The 14,009-nt window shown below is 66.6% G+C and overlaps 2 protein-coding genes across 2 annotated transcripts; one reads left to right on the forward strand and one right to left on the reverse strand.

Moving 5' to 3' along the window:
• CBARP (CACN subunit beta associated regulatory protein) lies at positions 1 to 6,009 on the reverse strand. Its single transcript, XM_029217234.1, has 9 exons — positions 5,936 to 6,009; positions 4,077 to 4,190; positions 3,860 to 3,999; positions 3,530 to 3,594; positions 3,045 to 3,189; positions 2,674 to 2,845; positions 2,323 to 2,460; positions 1,694 to 1,904; positions 1 to 398 (listed from the first exon to the last, which is right to left on the reverse strand). The coding sequence occupies exons 2-9, from the start codon at positions 4,167 to 4,169 to the stop codon at positions 1 to 3; spliced, it is 1,362 nt and encodes a 453-aa protein (XP_029073067.1). The 5' UTR covers positions 4,170 to 4,190; positions 5,936 to 6,009.
• Positions 6,010 to 8,639: 2,630 nt separating this feature from the next.
• ATP5F1D (ATP synthase F1 subunit delta) lies at positions 8,640 to 10,820 on the forward strand. Its single transcript, XM_029215755.1, has 4 exons — positions 8,640 to 8,893; positions 9,385 to 9,538; positions 10,031 to 10,119; positions 10,239 to 10,820. Exons 1-4 carry the CDS (start codon positions 8,753 to 8,755, stop codon positions 10,359 to 10,361), a joined length of 507 nt encoding a protein of 168 aa, XP_029071588.1. The 5' UTR covers positions 8,640 to 8,752; the 3' UTR covers positions 10,362 to 10,820.
• The last annotated feature ends 3,189 nt before the right edge of the window (positions 10,821 to 14,009 follow it).

Genomic DNA, 14,009 nt, shown 5'->3' on the forward strand with positions numbered 1-14,009 from the left:
TTACCCAGTCTCCCCCTGCTTCCCTCCTCTGGTCCGTGCTGGAGAGGTGGCCCCAGCAAGGCAGCCTCCGGGAAGGACGGTGGAGCCAGAGGAACACGAACACGACCGCCTGTCCGAAGGGCGGGGAGAGCGCTCCCTGGGCCACCTATGGGGGATGGGGTGGGGCAGGGGCCCACCCCTAGCACCTCTATCTACTGAAAAATACCTGCCGAGAGTGGGGGGCGGGCTGGCGGGGCTGGTGGGGCTGGCCAGAAAGGGGCGGGGGCTCGGGAAGGCCACAGTGTCGCCAGCGCTGGCGATGTACTGGATGAAGTCCACGTGGGGGGCGTCCCCGTCCTCGTGCTCCATGCTCTCGCTGGCTGCCCGCTGCCGCTGGAAGTGGTGTCGCTTGGGGGAGCCTGTGCAGAGGAAGGTACAGCAGCCTGCCTGGGCCCCTCCCACCGCGGGCCCCACTCCCTGACCCCTGAGCCAACAGAGCCAGCCTGGACCAGGTGAGCATGTACCCAGCCGTGCAGGTGGGGAAACCAAGGCGCCCAGGGCAGAAAGACCAGGACCGAAAGCCCAGCAGCCAGGGCGGGCGGGACTGGAGGTGCCAAGGTGGCAGCATTGGTCCGAGTGGCCCTGGCAGGCAGGTGTGGTCAGAGCACAGCCTTGTCCTGGACACCAGGTAACAGACACAGCCCGGCTAGAGTGCCGAAGAAGGCCAAAGGTGGGGGAGAGTGAGGGACAGGTGAGGGGGGAGAGGTGACGCCCTCTCCTGCCAGTTCCAGCCCTGCCGGCCCAGGGCCAGGACCCTCCCACAAGGGAGGCCTCAGTGGGAAAGCCTCAGGGGTGGGGATGACAGTCACCCAGCAAACAGGTTCTGGGTGCTTCTGTGCCTGCATTTGCCTATAATCAACCTCCCGAATCACAGGCTCTGTCTGGGCTCCCAATGGCACAGTGGGACGAGCCCTCCCCTCCCCTCCCCTCCCCTCCCTGGCCAGGAGCACTTCAGCCAGAAATCACCCCTCCCCCACCCCACAGCAGCTGGAGCCGGGCCCCAACAAGGGGACTGGCACTGTCACTGGCCACGCACCTTCCCTGGCCTCCAACACTGCTCGTCCCCTCGCCCCGCCTTTCCTGGCAGTGGGACCCACCACCTCCGCCACAGGGCAGCAGGCACCCCAGCGCCTGGCCCCACTGAGCTCCCATGAGCAGGGATGGTTGTAGCTGTTGGTGCCACCTCCCCCCACAAGACACACATGCATGGTCCTTGGGTTGAGGTTTGGAAGCCCTGTATCCAGGGCCCTGTACCAGGGGTCTGCAGGATCGAAGGCCCACCACCTGTAGTTGTAAATAAAGTTTTATTGGTCAAAGCTGTACTCTTTTACACGCCATCTAGGGCTGCTTTCATGCCACCGCAGCAGAAACACTGACCGCAGAGCCAGAAACACACCATGCAGTGCCTCGTAGGTGACGCTCGCTGATGCCCGCTCTAGCCTGACAACCCCTTGTTTTACCGGGGCTCAGCGTGCAGCCCTGGCTCTTCCTCCTGACCAGCTCTGACCTTGGGCGAGATGCCCGCTGGTAAGCGGGCGATGCCGGCCAGCATGGGGTGGGCGCTGGGGACCCCTCCCAGGGTGCAGAGCCGCCTGCTCCACATTCTCCTGGGGCCGCCCCTGGGCCTCACTCCCCACCAGGGACCACAGCTCACCTCTCGTGTCCAGACTGGACGCCCGCTGGCTGGGCTCCAGCTTCCATTTCTTGACCTTGAAGTAGGGGCTGGCCCCGTCCAGACTGGCGTGGCGCCTCAGGCGGGTGAAGAACTGCAGGACGGGGCCTGCCCCAGAGGCTGGGCCCGCCTCCCCAGGCCCTGCTGCGGCCCCCGGCCCACCAGGCTTGGCACTCCTGGCCCCTGCGTCCAACTGTGAGGGAAGAGGGATGCTCTCAGACCCCCCAGCCTCTCCCTGCTGCACTAGTGCCAGCCCAGCCCAGGCCACCCGGCACTCACACAGAAGGCAGAGGAAGAACAGGGGGCTGGGGGTGGGCTGGGGCCTCCTCCCCCCCGAGACCCTGCCTGAGAGGCTCCCCAGGGCTCAGCCAGGCGCTGGCCACCTCTGTTCCCCCAGCCCTGGACACAGGGGGTCCCATCCCCTGGGCTGAGATGGGTCCCTGACCACACCCTCTGCAGCTGTTGGACTGCCCTGTGTGCAGGTGAGCCAAGCCGTGCATGTGCCCTGTGTGCCACCTGCCCCTCTTCCTCCCAAGCTCGGGGACCAGGCAGGGGGCCACAGGCTGCCCCGTCCTGGAGTGGGACGGGGGATGCATGCGCGGGGGCCTCACCGAGGTGCCTTCCCCAGAGTCACTGGAAGCCGAGGGGCTGATCTCGAAGTCGGCAGGGCCCACGGCCGAGTTGTAGGGGTCACCTGGCAGGGCGGAGCTGGGGCCCACAGAGCGGCCGGTGAGGGCCTTCCCCGGGGGCTGTGGGACAGAGCCGGGTTGGGGAGGAAGCAGTGACAGGTCAAAGAGCACGGGTGGGGGGGGTGCGTGCTGGACCCGCCACCCGCTGGACCCGACCAGGCCCCACTCCCCACCCGGAGGTGAAGGGCGCAGCCAGAGGGTGGGAAAAGTGGTGCCTGCTGGGGGAGGGTGGGCCGCCCCTGAGCTCCGGGCCAGCTGCCACCCCCAACTCACCTGGAATATGGCAAGGCTGGCCTTGGGGGCGGCCGTGGGGTGTGGTGTGGCGGCTGCACTGGCCTCGCCTGAGTCACACTCGTGGATGGTGACGATCTTGAGGGGCGGCAGGTGCAGGTGGGTGAGGCGGGCGTTCTTCAGGTGGTGGAAGTCCCCCTCGGTCAGGGTGTACCTGCGCCCAGCGCGCCTGCCCGTCACCTTGGGCGAGCTGGGTCCCTCTGCCCACACCCCAGCGTCCTCCCTGGCCCCACCGTCACCCTGCCCGCCGGGAGTGGGGGACAGCCAGGCACCGGCGGGGGCCAGCTCCGCCCCACAAGCCCAGCGCAGCAAGGTGACCTCCCAGGTGAGCCCCGGCACTGGGCCCTCCTTACCGGCGGCCCTTGTCCTGCGCCTTCCGGCTCTGCTCAAACAGGGCCGCCTCGTTGAAGGACACCCGGCGGCCGGTGGAGCTGGTGGACAGGAAGCGCTCGGTCTCGGCGTCCTGGCCCTCGGGCTCCTCCCCCCTGAACTCGGGGTCTGCGAGGAGAGCCAAGAGAGGGTGGGCCCCAGGTGGGCCGCGCCGGGCGCCGGCGGGCGGCTGGGCTGCAGGGCTGGGTCGGGAAGGGAGCGCCGAGGGCCCGACTGACCACCGGGGGCGGGGGGGGGGGGGGGGGGGCACTCGCTCATCCGCTCACACACTCACTCACGCAGCACGCGCCTGTGAGCACCTACGCGTGGGCTTAAGGAAACAGAGATGAGTCGGACTCGAGCTGCGCCCAGTCTGGTGGGGGAGACAGACAGACACAGATGGTCAGGCGGCCCGGGGGCGGGGGGCGGGGGACAGACGGGCGGCGACAGGCCTGGCAGGGCTCCTCACCTTGGGCAGGGCGGGCGCCGTTGTCCAGGTAGCTGGTGGTGGTCTTCTCTGCTTCCTCTGTGGCTCTGGGGAGGGGCAGCAGGAGAGCAAAGTGGGCCAGAGGACCCAGGGCGCTGCCCACGGGGTCCCCCGCAGGGCTCATGGCCACCGGGGCATCCTGAGCTCACGGGAGCCCACTCCCTCGGACCCACCCCATTCTCCCAGACTCCTGTGCAGACACGTGGACACCGTCACTCAGAAGCGGGCCCAGCGCCCCTGCGGCGCGGGCTCTCAGGCTGACCTGTCCCAGCTCCCCTGCGGGTTGGGGCGTGGGGCTGGGGGCCCGCGCACCTGTGGACGTGCCTGTGGACTTCCCAGCAGCGCCTGCAGAGCAGCAGCGCGCCCGACAGCACCACGAGGGTGCCCCCAACGAAGAGCGCCATCACCACCACCAGCAGCATGTAGTTGTCCAGGACAGGGTCGGGCTCCCCCTGCGGGGCCAGCGTCAAGGGTCAGGGCCTGTGGGCGTGGACTCTGGCGGCCCCGCCCCCCACCCCCCCTCACTCACGGTGGGGCGGCCCGTGGCGTTGTCCCACGTCGTGGTCAGGGCGACCGTGGTGGAGGTGGTGGCGGCCGTGGCCATGGTGGCCGTGGGCTGCATTCTGAGGCTAGGAGGAGGGGCCTGGAGGGGCAGGGCCTGCTCAGCTCCAGCTCCTCTGTCCCTCCTCCCGCTTTCCCGGGAGCTCGAGCAGGGGACCACACAGGGCGGTGACTCACGAAGAGGTGGGGGGGAGCCCCGAGGCAGCCCCCACCCGGGTCAGATCAGACATCCATGTCCCCATCTTTGAAAAGGGAGAGGCGCGTGCGTATCAACAGCTTCCCCAGCCGGTGGGGCCGGCCCGGCAAGGTGGCATGGGGCCGGAGCCCTGCCCAGGAAAGGAGAAGTGCCTCTGCGAGGAATAGGCAAACTGAGGCCGTCAACTCACTCCCGCCAGACCCCAGGGGCCCTGCCTGCACCATCAGAGAGCGGGAGGGGCCGCCTCGGCCCCAGGAGACTGGTTCCAGAATAGCGGGGACTCGGGCCATCCCTGGGGCTGGCCAGCCCGGGGAGGGGGCGGAGGGGCTGAGCGCCGGGACTCCAGGTTACGACTGGTGGATGTACAGGTTCCCCCTCCGCCCAGTACCGGTGGGAGTGAAAAGGCCAAAGGAGGCGCATCTGTTCCCAACCCTCAAGAATCTGGTTCCCATGGCGACTGAGCTAGCAGGCCAAGCTGGGGGGGGGGGGGGGGGGTTGCGGGGGAGCGGGGGGGGGGGGGGGGGGCGCGGAGGAGGGAGGCCTCCTGCAGGGGCGGCTGGAGCCAGCCCCGGGCGGCAAGATGGCTGCTGCCGCCGCCGCCCGCCGGTGCCCGGTCGGCCGCGCGCCCCCGCCGCACCCGTCCCCGCCCGACCCGGCCGGGCTCCACGTCTGCCTGGAGCCGGGGGCACTGAGGCAGAGAGGGTCTCAGCTCTCGGGAGAGGGACTGCCTGGACCTTGCACCTGACCGCCCTCCCCAACACGCGGCTCTTCCCGGCGGGAAGGACCGGTGGCCGCATTCTGGAATCTCAGGAAACCGAGTCCGGGGCCGGGACGACCAGCAGCCCTGAGTGGGCACGGCGCGCGGCCCTTCCCCACAGGAAAGGGAAAGCCTGTGTACAGGTTCCAGCGCCCCCAACCCTTTGGGACTTTCACCCTCCTCGACAGCGGGGGAAACTGAGGCCCATAGCAGGGGAGGGTCCGGGAAAAGCCAGGTGTCCTCGGCACTTCGGGTCAGAGGCTGGCCGCGGCTCCCCTGCATTCTCGGGGGAGGGGGCGCCTCTATGTAGGTCGGGAAATGAGTTCAGGTTAGGGGGGAGGGGGCAGAGGCACAGGGACGATGACAGGAGACCAGGAAAGACAGCAGGAGGCCGAAGGGGAAGGGAGGTGGACTCCTAGGGAGCAGGTGGGCAGACCAGGGCGGAGGTTGCCCACGGGCCACCCTAAAGTCCTGCCGGGCCTCGGCTCCCGATCGGGCTCGCCACCGCGCCCACCCCCGCGTCCCCAACCGGCCCGGGGGACCGGGATGGCGAGCAATGAGATGCAGAAAGCCGACCTCGGGCACATCTCAACCCCGGGCTAAGCCCGGGGGCGGAAACGCCACGGCCCTCGCCGAATCTCTCAGGGGGAAACTGAGGCTGAGGGAGGGCGTGGGCGAGGGTCCCTCTCCGGGCCGCCGAAGACGGGTGCAGAGCCTGGCAGGTTGGCCCCCACGCCGGCCCTGGCCCCTCCGCTCCCTGCCTCCGGCCTCGCCGCCTCGCGGGAGAGGGCCGGTGGTCTCTAGCCAGGGCGGGCCGTGCGGCCTCGGCCTGTCCCCCGCCCGCCCCGGTGCAGCCCCAGGCCCGCGCGCCTACCTCAGCGCCGGGGCGCGCGGCCCATGGGCGGCGGGCGGGCTGCTGCACGGCGCTCCCGGCGGGCTGCGGCGCCCGGTAGCCGCGGAGCAGGCGGAGAATTTATGAATGGAGAGCTCGGCGCGCGGGGGAGGCAGGCGCGAGAGGAGGGGTCACACACGTGACCGCGCTGGCGGCCAGCCCGCTCCGACCCGCTCGGTGCCGCCCGGTGCTGCCGGGTCCCCGGCCGGCCGCCCCCACCTCGCTCGCCGCCGCTTCTCGCTTGCTCCGCGCCGGCCACCGCCTCCCCGTCCCTTCCGGCGGGGGCGGGGGGCGGAGCCTGTGCTCCTGGGCGCCCCCTCCCCACGCGAAGCCGCCCTCTCCCGAGGCAGCTGAATCTCCGCCCCCGGTCCCTGAGGCACGATTCCTCGACCTTCCCTGGATCCCCGGGGACGGGGGACCAAAGGGGTGTTGGTCCCAGGGCGCACGACTCCCCGCAGCCTGGAGTCCGGGGGTGCCCAGACTCCCTATCCATCGCTTCCCCGGTTTGGGAGTCTCCGGGGTGCACAGCCTAAGGGCTCCAGGGCACATGTCCCACTTTTCTTCCCCTACGTGGGCAGCACTGTCAGGGTTGTCTTCTTGTTAGGATGAGCAGCAAAGATAATGGAACACAACGCATTCTGAGTGCCACCAGGGCTTGCCCGGGGTGGGGTGACAACAGGACTACCCCTGCAGAAACCCCATGCCTGGTCAACCGCAAGCTGCTCTTTCTCAGACAGTTGTGCCTCATCTTTCTAGGTGCTCAGGCCACCAATCTGCCACCAGCCAGGTTGTGGTCCCATCCCAGCCTGCAGTGAAAGAGGAAGGCCCAGTCCAACCCCAGGGCCTTTGCACGTGCAGGTGCCAGGCCCGGACAGCTTGTCCCCTCCGGAGCTTCCTTCACCTCTTTCCCAACGACGAAGTCTTCATCTCCTCTTGACTCCCTTTGCTAACAAAGCAACTCCCACCCCACATTCCGGAACTCTGCTGCGCTTTGCTTCTCTCCGAGGCCCTGCACGTCGTTGCCTGTTACTTGTTCCTCTGCGTTGTGTCCCTCCTCACCCCTGCCCCCACTGCGGTGACCTCCAAAAGCAGTTCATTTACAGCTGGGTCCGAGAGCAGAGCATAGCACAGAGGCGGCACCCTGGAGAGAAGGTGTGTGTCCAGTGGATGAAAGGGTGACACTGCCCAAGGAGGGCAAGGGGCAGTCAAGTGGACAATTACCCGGGAAGGCTGGCTCCAGGCGTGTGGGAACTGCATGGGCAAAGTCCCTGAGGTCTCCAAGTGTGTGGGCTGAAGGTGAATGTGTTGGAGGACCAGGGGGAGGCAGCTTGTGTTCCCAGCAGGGGAATGATGTGGTCCCTCTGGCTGTTTGTGGAGAAGGTGCCCTGGTGAAGCTAGGGGAGGAGCCTGTGGCCATCCAAGTCAGTAAAGGTAGCTGCAGGGGCCGAGCTGGGTGGCTTGTCGATGGGTACACCAGAGAATTCCAGGATAAACCCGGGTTGGGGACCTGAGTAACAGGTGATGCGCCGACCCCTTGGCTACCCTGGAGTGGGGATTAGAGACAAGTCCAATAGATGGGTCTGAGAAGCATATGAGAATAGGCCTCCATTCCAGTAGGATCCAGGGTTCCGGGACGAGCAAGCCGTGCACAGGACGCACCCCTAAGAAATGGGAGCAGAGCTTCCCTCTGCACACACCTGACTAGGGCCAGGATGCCCAGCGCATAAGGACTGATTCCAGGAGTACCTCTCACAGCGCTGACCTAGAAAGGGTGCGGGGGCCTGGGCGCCAGGCCCCGGGCCTCCCTGGTGTGGAAACCTCTTTCGGCCACAGCACCTGCCCAGCCACGAGCCCAGGTGTGACCCACCCCCACCCCCCGCGCCCTGCACCCGTCCGCTCCTCACCCAAGGCCCTTCCGGATGTGGACCCCAGCCCGGTCTAGCCGGACTCCACGTTTTCCCGGAGCCCAAGGTGGGGGCTGGGGCCCAACCCGGGGTGCCGACCTGCCCGCGCGCGGGGGCGGAGCGGTGACGTCAGCGCCGCGAGCGAGGCTGCGCGGGCCGAGGTGACGTCCGCGGAGCCCAGGGCCGCCCGCGCACGCGCCCCTGCGTCAGCAGCGCGCGGAGGCGGTGGCCGGGAGGGGCTGCGGGGGGCGCATCTCCGGGCGCGGCGCGCCCTCTGCCGGCGCCCTTAGGGGTGCAGCCAAGAGATTCCTACACCACTGGACGCTTACGGGAGCTGGACACTCCGCCTGGGATACCGTTCCCGGGACGCCTGCACCTCCTACAGTCACTGCCTGCCCCATCCGGCCCCCATACTCTGCTTTTTCATTTTTAAGTATTTGTCACCTCCTAACATACTGTACAATTTATTACGTTGAGTGTCTGTTAAACGCCCCCACCACCCCAAACTAGAGCAGGAATCTTAATATTTCCCTGATGTCTCCCCAGCGCCTGACATCCAATGAGCGCCCCCAAAATCTTGAATTAAGTGTCTTTTTCTCCGCGCGGGCTTCTGGTGCTCCCCATGCAGAGCCGTGTAACCGACCCCCGCACCTGACCACCGGGCTGGGAGCTCTTGCCGGAAGGAAACTACAACCCCCAGCATGCCGCGCGTCCAGGCGGTTCGCCGTCTTCAACATCGCGCACAGCGCGCCGGTAGTCGTAGTTCGCGCCTGCGCCCTCGTCGGGATTCTTCTCCCAGAAGTCCTCGAGCGTCGTCTTCCTCGACCTCCAGGCCGCTGGCGTGCAGCCGGAGTCCGCCCGCCCCTGCTCTGCTGTCCGCCGTCCGCCCTCCATCATGCTGCCCGCTGCGCTCCTCCGCCGCCCAGGCCTGGGCCGCCTCGTGCGCCAGGCCCGCGCCTACGCCGAGGCCGCCGCTGCCCCGGCCCCCGCCGCGGGCCCGGGACAGATGTCTTTCACCTTCGCCTCACCCACGCAGGTTCGGACGTCCGCCGGGCTCGAGACCCCATTCTGGACCCCGCGCCCCTCCCCCGTGTGGCCCAGGATCCGAGCCCCCAACCCTCAGGTCGGCGACCCCCATTCCCGACCCGCGCCCCTCCCCCGTGTGGTCCGGGATCAGACCGCCCAACTTTCAGGTCGCTCCTCAGCCTCCCATTTTGATGTGCGCCCTTCCTCACGTGGTTCAGAACCTGAGTCCCTGGGCACCTTTCTTGTACGCTCCTCCCCAGGTGGCTCGCTGGTTCTGCCTTGACCGCGCCTCCTTACCCGAGGGCTAGGGTGCCTGGATTCCATTGTCAAGTAGACGAAGGCGCTGCAGTCCTGCATGAGGACCCCACCGAAGCATCGGCTGCCTCCGTGTCCCCCGTCAGCTTTCAGTCTTGCCTTGGCTGTTTAACTGCGGGGGAGACTTGACTGCTGTTCCCCGAGGGACTAGCCTGAAGTGACCCTTTCTTTATGTATCTTGTCTAGGTGTTCTTCAACGGCGTCAACGTTCGACAGGTGGACGTGCCCACGCAGACCGGAGCGTTTGGCATCTTGGCAGCCCACGTACCCACACTGCAGGTCCTGCGACCAGGGCTGGTTGTGGTCCACGCTGAGGACGGCACCATCTCCAAATACTTTGGTGAGTTGATTGGGAGGGCAGAGGAAAGGGGCTGGGTGGGAGATGCTTGTCTCAACGGGCTAGTTCTCATTTCATTTGGCAGTGTCAGGAAGAGCACCAAGGATATAGAACTCCCCGGCACTGGGCTGGGTGTGGTTAGGGATGTAAGTGGTCAGCAGTGGGCCGGGCGGGGGCCCATCGGAGGAGAAAGGATCCTCAATTCGGAAGAGGTTTTCCACAGCGTGGCCCCAGCGGTACAACCCAGACTGGAAATCAGCTTCGGCTCACTCCTAACCCTGGTTCAACTCCTGGGCTGCTGGGCAAAAGGAGGAGGCTCTGTCCCCATGTCCAGTCTACAGTAGATGCACTTGGTGGCCCCTGTTCACTTGTGTGCTGGGGCCTTTGGATCCTGGAGCCACGCTGTGTGGTCACCCTCCTGGCCCTGCAGGGGCTCTGGGGCTGACTGTGTCCCCACGCCCGTACATGGATCTCTCACTCCCCCTCCTCCTGCAGTGAGCAGTGGCTCGGTCACGGTGAACGCTGACTCTTCGGTGCAGTTACTGGCTGAGGAAGCCGTCACACTGGACATGTTGGATCTGGGGGTGAGTGTCCCAGGGGAAGCTGGTGCTCCGAGCTGCCACGAAATCCCCAACTGCAGGGAGGGAACAGGTACCGGGCTGGGCTCCTTGCTTCGCCCTCACCCGCCACCCACCCCCTGCAGGTGGCCAAGGCGAACCTGGAGAAGGCGCAGTCGGAGCTGTTGGGGGCCACGGACGAGGCCATGAGGGCCGAGATCCAAATCCGCATCGAGGCCAACGAGGCCTTGGTGAAGGCCCTGGAGTAGGCGGTGCATGCCCCATGCTGGCTCCGGCAGGGAGACTGGACCAGAGCTGGGCAGGGGATGGCCTGGCATGAGGACCCAGTTCCTGTGGGTGCAGGATGTCTGGAAGGCTGGGGGAGTGATCCTGGGGGAGCCATCCTCTCTAGGAAGCCACCAGGGGGCAGCACAGTGCCGGCGCCTGCCCAGAGCGCCTTTCAGGGCTCTGCCTCTCTGTGGTGAATAAACCAGGGAAACAAGCCAGCTCTGGCAGGCTTGGGGGCTGGCGTCAAGGTCGGGCACTTGCCCTACCCGTGAGGATTATTCTCACCCTGGAAGGCTCTTCCACCTCCTAAGATCTCCCCAACCTGACGTGCTGGCCACCACTCCTCTGCCGCATCTGTCGCAGAGACCTCTGCTCCCAGCCACCGGCAACGGACAGCCTGCTCCCTGCCCGAACCCTCATTAAACACCTGGAATCCAGTTTGCATACGCTGACTTTATCCTGCTTGGTGGTGGGCTTGGGACCTAGCACGGCCTCTCCCCCAGTGTCCTGTGTCTGCGCAGCGAGGTGGGGCAGCCAGTCTCAGCCTTCCCAGCTCAGCAGGCTGTAGTCTGAACCGCTTGGGGTGTTGGCGGTGCGGGCTCAGCTCGCAAAACTAGGCTGGGTTGTGGGAAGGCTGTTGGCTGTCACGCCGGGAGGGTGGGCACAGGTGAAGGTCACCAGCCAGGGCTGGGGATGGCAGGCAGCAGCGTGGCTGCCACTTCTGGGCTGGGCCTGGGCTGCTGGACAGACATGAGGCTCTGCCAGGTTCCAGACTGTGACGCCTGTCCCGTGGGCTCCCTGGCCCCGCCCCAGCTGCACTGGGAGGGGGTGGGTCCTGCCTGCTCCCACGGAGGCCCTGCCCTGTGCCTGCCTGGCCTGTGGGTGGCCCCAGCTGGCCAGGTGCCCGATCCCTGGTGGTGTTGGCACCTCTGTGGCACCCAGGCCCCTGGACTGGCCCCAGATGGGTGGGGTGGCCAGGCGGGGGCGGTCCTGGCACCTTGAAGCTTCAGGGCTGTCCTATTTCTTTCAGCCAGTAACTCACTTTTGCAACCATGGGGGTGACCCAGGCACTGGCCACCTCCTTGTCCCCCTCCCCGGCCCTGGGTCAGAGCAGAGCTGGTGGGGCCTTTCAGGGGGGTGAGTGTGTGGGAAAGCTTGGGTCTCTCTGTGTGTCACCGGCAGCCAGAAGGTGACGGAGAGGCCACTCCCGGGCTTGTCATTGGCACGGGTGGGCTGTGTGGTCTTGTGTCAGGATCTTATGCGAATGACTGTCCCGTAGCTGCCTCTGAGGCTCGATGTCTGGGGAGTCTCCAGGCAAGCTTGCAGCTCTGGGCGGTGTCCGTCTGGGGCTTGCTCCTTCTGTGCAGGTGAGGTCCAAGCAGCCGGCCCCCACTTCCTCAGGAAACCCCAGCTCAGCTAAAGCTGGGACAGCCATGGGGTCACAGGTGCAGCCCCACTCCTCCCCTCCTTGTCTCCTGGCTTAGAGCCCAGGTCTTCGAGTTCCTGGACTGGCTTCTCATCTGTTCTATAAATAAGAGCAAGGACACAGCTGGGGGCTGGCGGGGGCTTGTGGGAGGAGACCCTGTACCAGTGGTCCCCACACCAGGGAACCTGCCTGCACCATCAACCCCTGAGGCCACAGCCCGGGGTTATGGGACACAGCCACACAGCTAGGACCCCCCAGCATGGTGCAGGCCCCCTGGGGGATGTGCACGCCTCAGAGCCCGGCCTGGGGACACCTGCGCGCCCTGACAGCTTCAGGAACAGCCTGTGCTGGCCAGGCTGCGTCCTGGGGTGGGAGGCACCCAGGGTGGGATGGGTCACAGGGCCAGGAACCAGGGGTCACGACCCCTTCTGAGAGTGCAGGCCTTGGGCCTTGGGGCAGGCGGTGCCCAAGGGTTCATCTCCTTCCCAGGAAGGGGTCCCCTCGTGCTTTGAGTGCGCTCATGGCCTGGGACTGCCCCCCATAGCACAGGGATGCTATGAGTGGGAGAGAACAGGCCTTAGGCTGATCTGGCATGTTTATCAACTTGGACTTGCAAAGCCAGGCAGGGGCCACTGGTCTCCTGTGTGTGTGACCCTCAGGGGCCCCATGCCAGGAGACAGCCCACTTCCCTGCAGGCAGACGAACCAGCCCCAGTGAGATCATAGACCCGTTGGAGGTCTCAGCCGCACCCCACCCAGCACCACCTGCCCACCTGAGGGTCCCACCTGGCCCGTCCCTCCGTGAGCCCTCCAGCGTTCAGATGCTCCGGCTTCAGAGCGCACGGTCCCCTGTGCTGCCTTCCTGCTCTCTCTGCAGGCAGAGCAGGCCGGGCCCGCAGACCCTCAGCCCGGCCCCATCACCGGGTCTCGGGGCACTTGTGAGAGCCTCCGGTGCTTTGCGCTCACTTGCTTCTCATCTGAGCACTGTTCTGTTTGTCTGGCAAACTCCTATCCGTGCCTCAACCCCAGCCTCCTGATCCCTCCCTCAAGCCCAGCCCTGACCCTATGGGGCTGGGAGTGTCTGGGTGTGCCTGTGAGAGGGTGGGGGGCCAGAGGCTGCAGGAGCCCTTGGGTGGGAGCAGGAGGCAGACCTGGAAAGGAGCACAGCCCTGGGAGGGGCCCCCAGGGCAAGGCTGGGGGCGGAGGTGGTCAGGTCAGATAAAGGGAGACACCAGATAAGTGGACAAGTGGCCTGGGGTCCCCCTCCTCTGGACAGAGAGGGAGGGACGACTGAGAGGGCCCTACCCTCAGCCAGGGTCATTCTTAGAAAGCCCTCTTACACAGGGCGACCTGTAGGGACACACCTGAGGACATGCCAGGCTTCTGCCTGTTAATGGCTGTGTGACCTCAGTTTACTCACCTGTAAAATGGGTAGGGTGATTACGCCCACCACAAAGGCAGGATACCAGCAGGTGAGCATGCCTGATGGGATGATGGCAATATTGCCAGGCCTAGGTGAGGGCCCCACATCCCCAGGCTCCAGAGTGAGGTCTGCTGTGTTCTCTCACTTCATTCTACTGCCACCCTGCAGAAACTGAGGCTCACAAAGGTCAGTGCCCTACGGGATCACAAAGCCCAGCGGGTGGTGACTGGGTGCACAAGGCAGGCCTGGCCCTGGTGAATTGCTCCATAAATGCCCTCTGAGGTCACCGTTAAGGGATGCAGTTGGCTGGGCCGCCAGGGCAGCTGGCTGGGGCCCCCCCACTGCAGGCAGGTGACCCCAGCCTGTTTTCCTGGACCGAGGCCGCTGACTCGGGCCCCCCTTACCGCTCCCCCACGCGGGCGCCCCCAGGCGGAAGCACTCGGCCAGAAAGGGGGCGGGGCAGAGAATCCAGCTGTGTACCCCGAAACCCCGTAGCACGGGCCGGAGTGCCGGTGCGCCCGAGTCGTCAACGCGGCTGACCGTGACCCCGGGTTCGTAGCATTCAAGGAGCGCCACCCCCTTCCCGTTTAAAATGCGAGATTTAGGGGGCGGGTGGCCCAGGCCCGACGGCGCCCCAGGGCCCTGGCCGGCAGGCAGGGGCGGGGGCCGGCCTGCGTCACCGCCTGCCCGGCCCCCCGCCCCCTGGCCGCCCAAACTCCACCCCGAGGGAAGGCGGCGCGGATAAAGGCTCGGGGGCCGCCCGCTCGGCCCCAGACCGGCT

The sequence above is a fragment of the Monodon monoceros genome, unplaced genomic scaffold, assembly GCF_005190385.1.
Source record: "Monodon monoceros isolate NGI ecotype Baffin Bay Population unplaced genomic scaffold, NGI_Narwhal_1 Super_Scaffold_12, whole genome shotgun sequence".
NCBI lineage: Eukaryota > Metazoa > Chordata > Mammalia > Artiodactyla > Monodontidae > Monodon > Monodon monoceros.

Excerpts from the sequence above, each read along its gene's own strand:
- CBARP (XM_029217234.1), bottom strand. The coding sequence starts at position 4,169 with ATGCAGCCCACGGCCACCATGGCCACGGCCGCCACCACCTCCACCACG. Across the intron at positions 2,846-3,044 it reads GCGCAGGACAAGGGCCGCCG|GTACACCCTGACCGAGGGGG; the intron begins GTAAGGAGGGCC and ends CGCTGGGCGCAG. Across the intron at positions 399-1,693 it reads GTCCAGTCTGGACACGAGAG|GCTCCCCCAAGCGACACCAC; the intron begins GTGAGCTGTGGT and ends TCCTCTGCACAG.
- ATP5F1D (XM_029215755.1), top strand. The coding sequence starts at position 8,753 with ATGCTGCCCGCTGCGCTCCTCCGCCGCCCAGGCCTGGGCCGCCTCGTG. Across the intron at positions 8,894-9,384 it reads CCTTCGCCTCACCCACGCAG|GTGTTCTTCAACGGCGTCAA; the intron begins GTTCGGACGTCC and ends TATCTTGTCTAG. Across the intron at positions 9,539-10,030 it reads CACCATCTCCAAATACTTTG|TGAGCAGTGGCTCGGTCACG; the intron begins GTGAGTTGATTG and ends CTCCTCCTGCAG.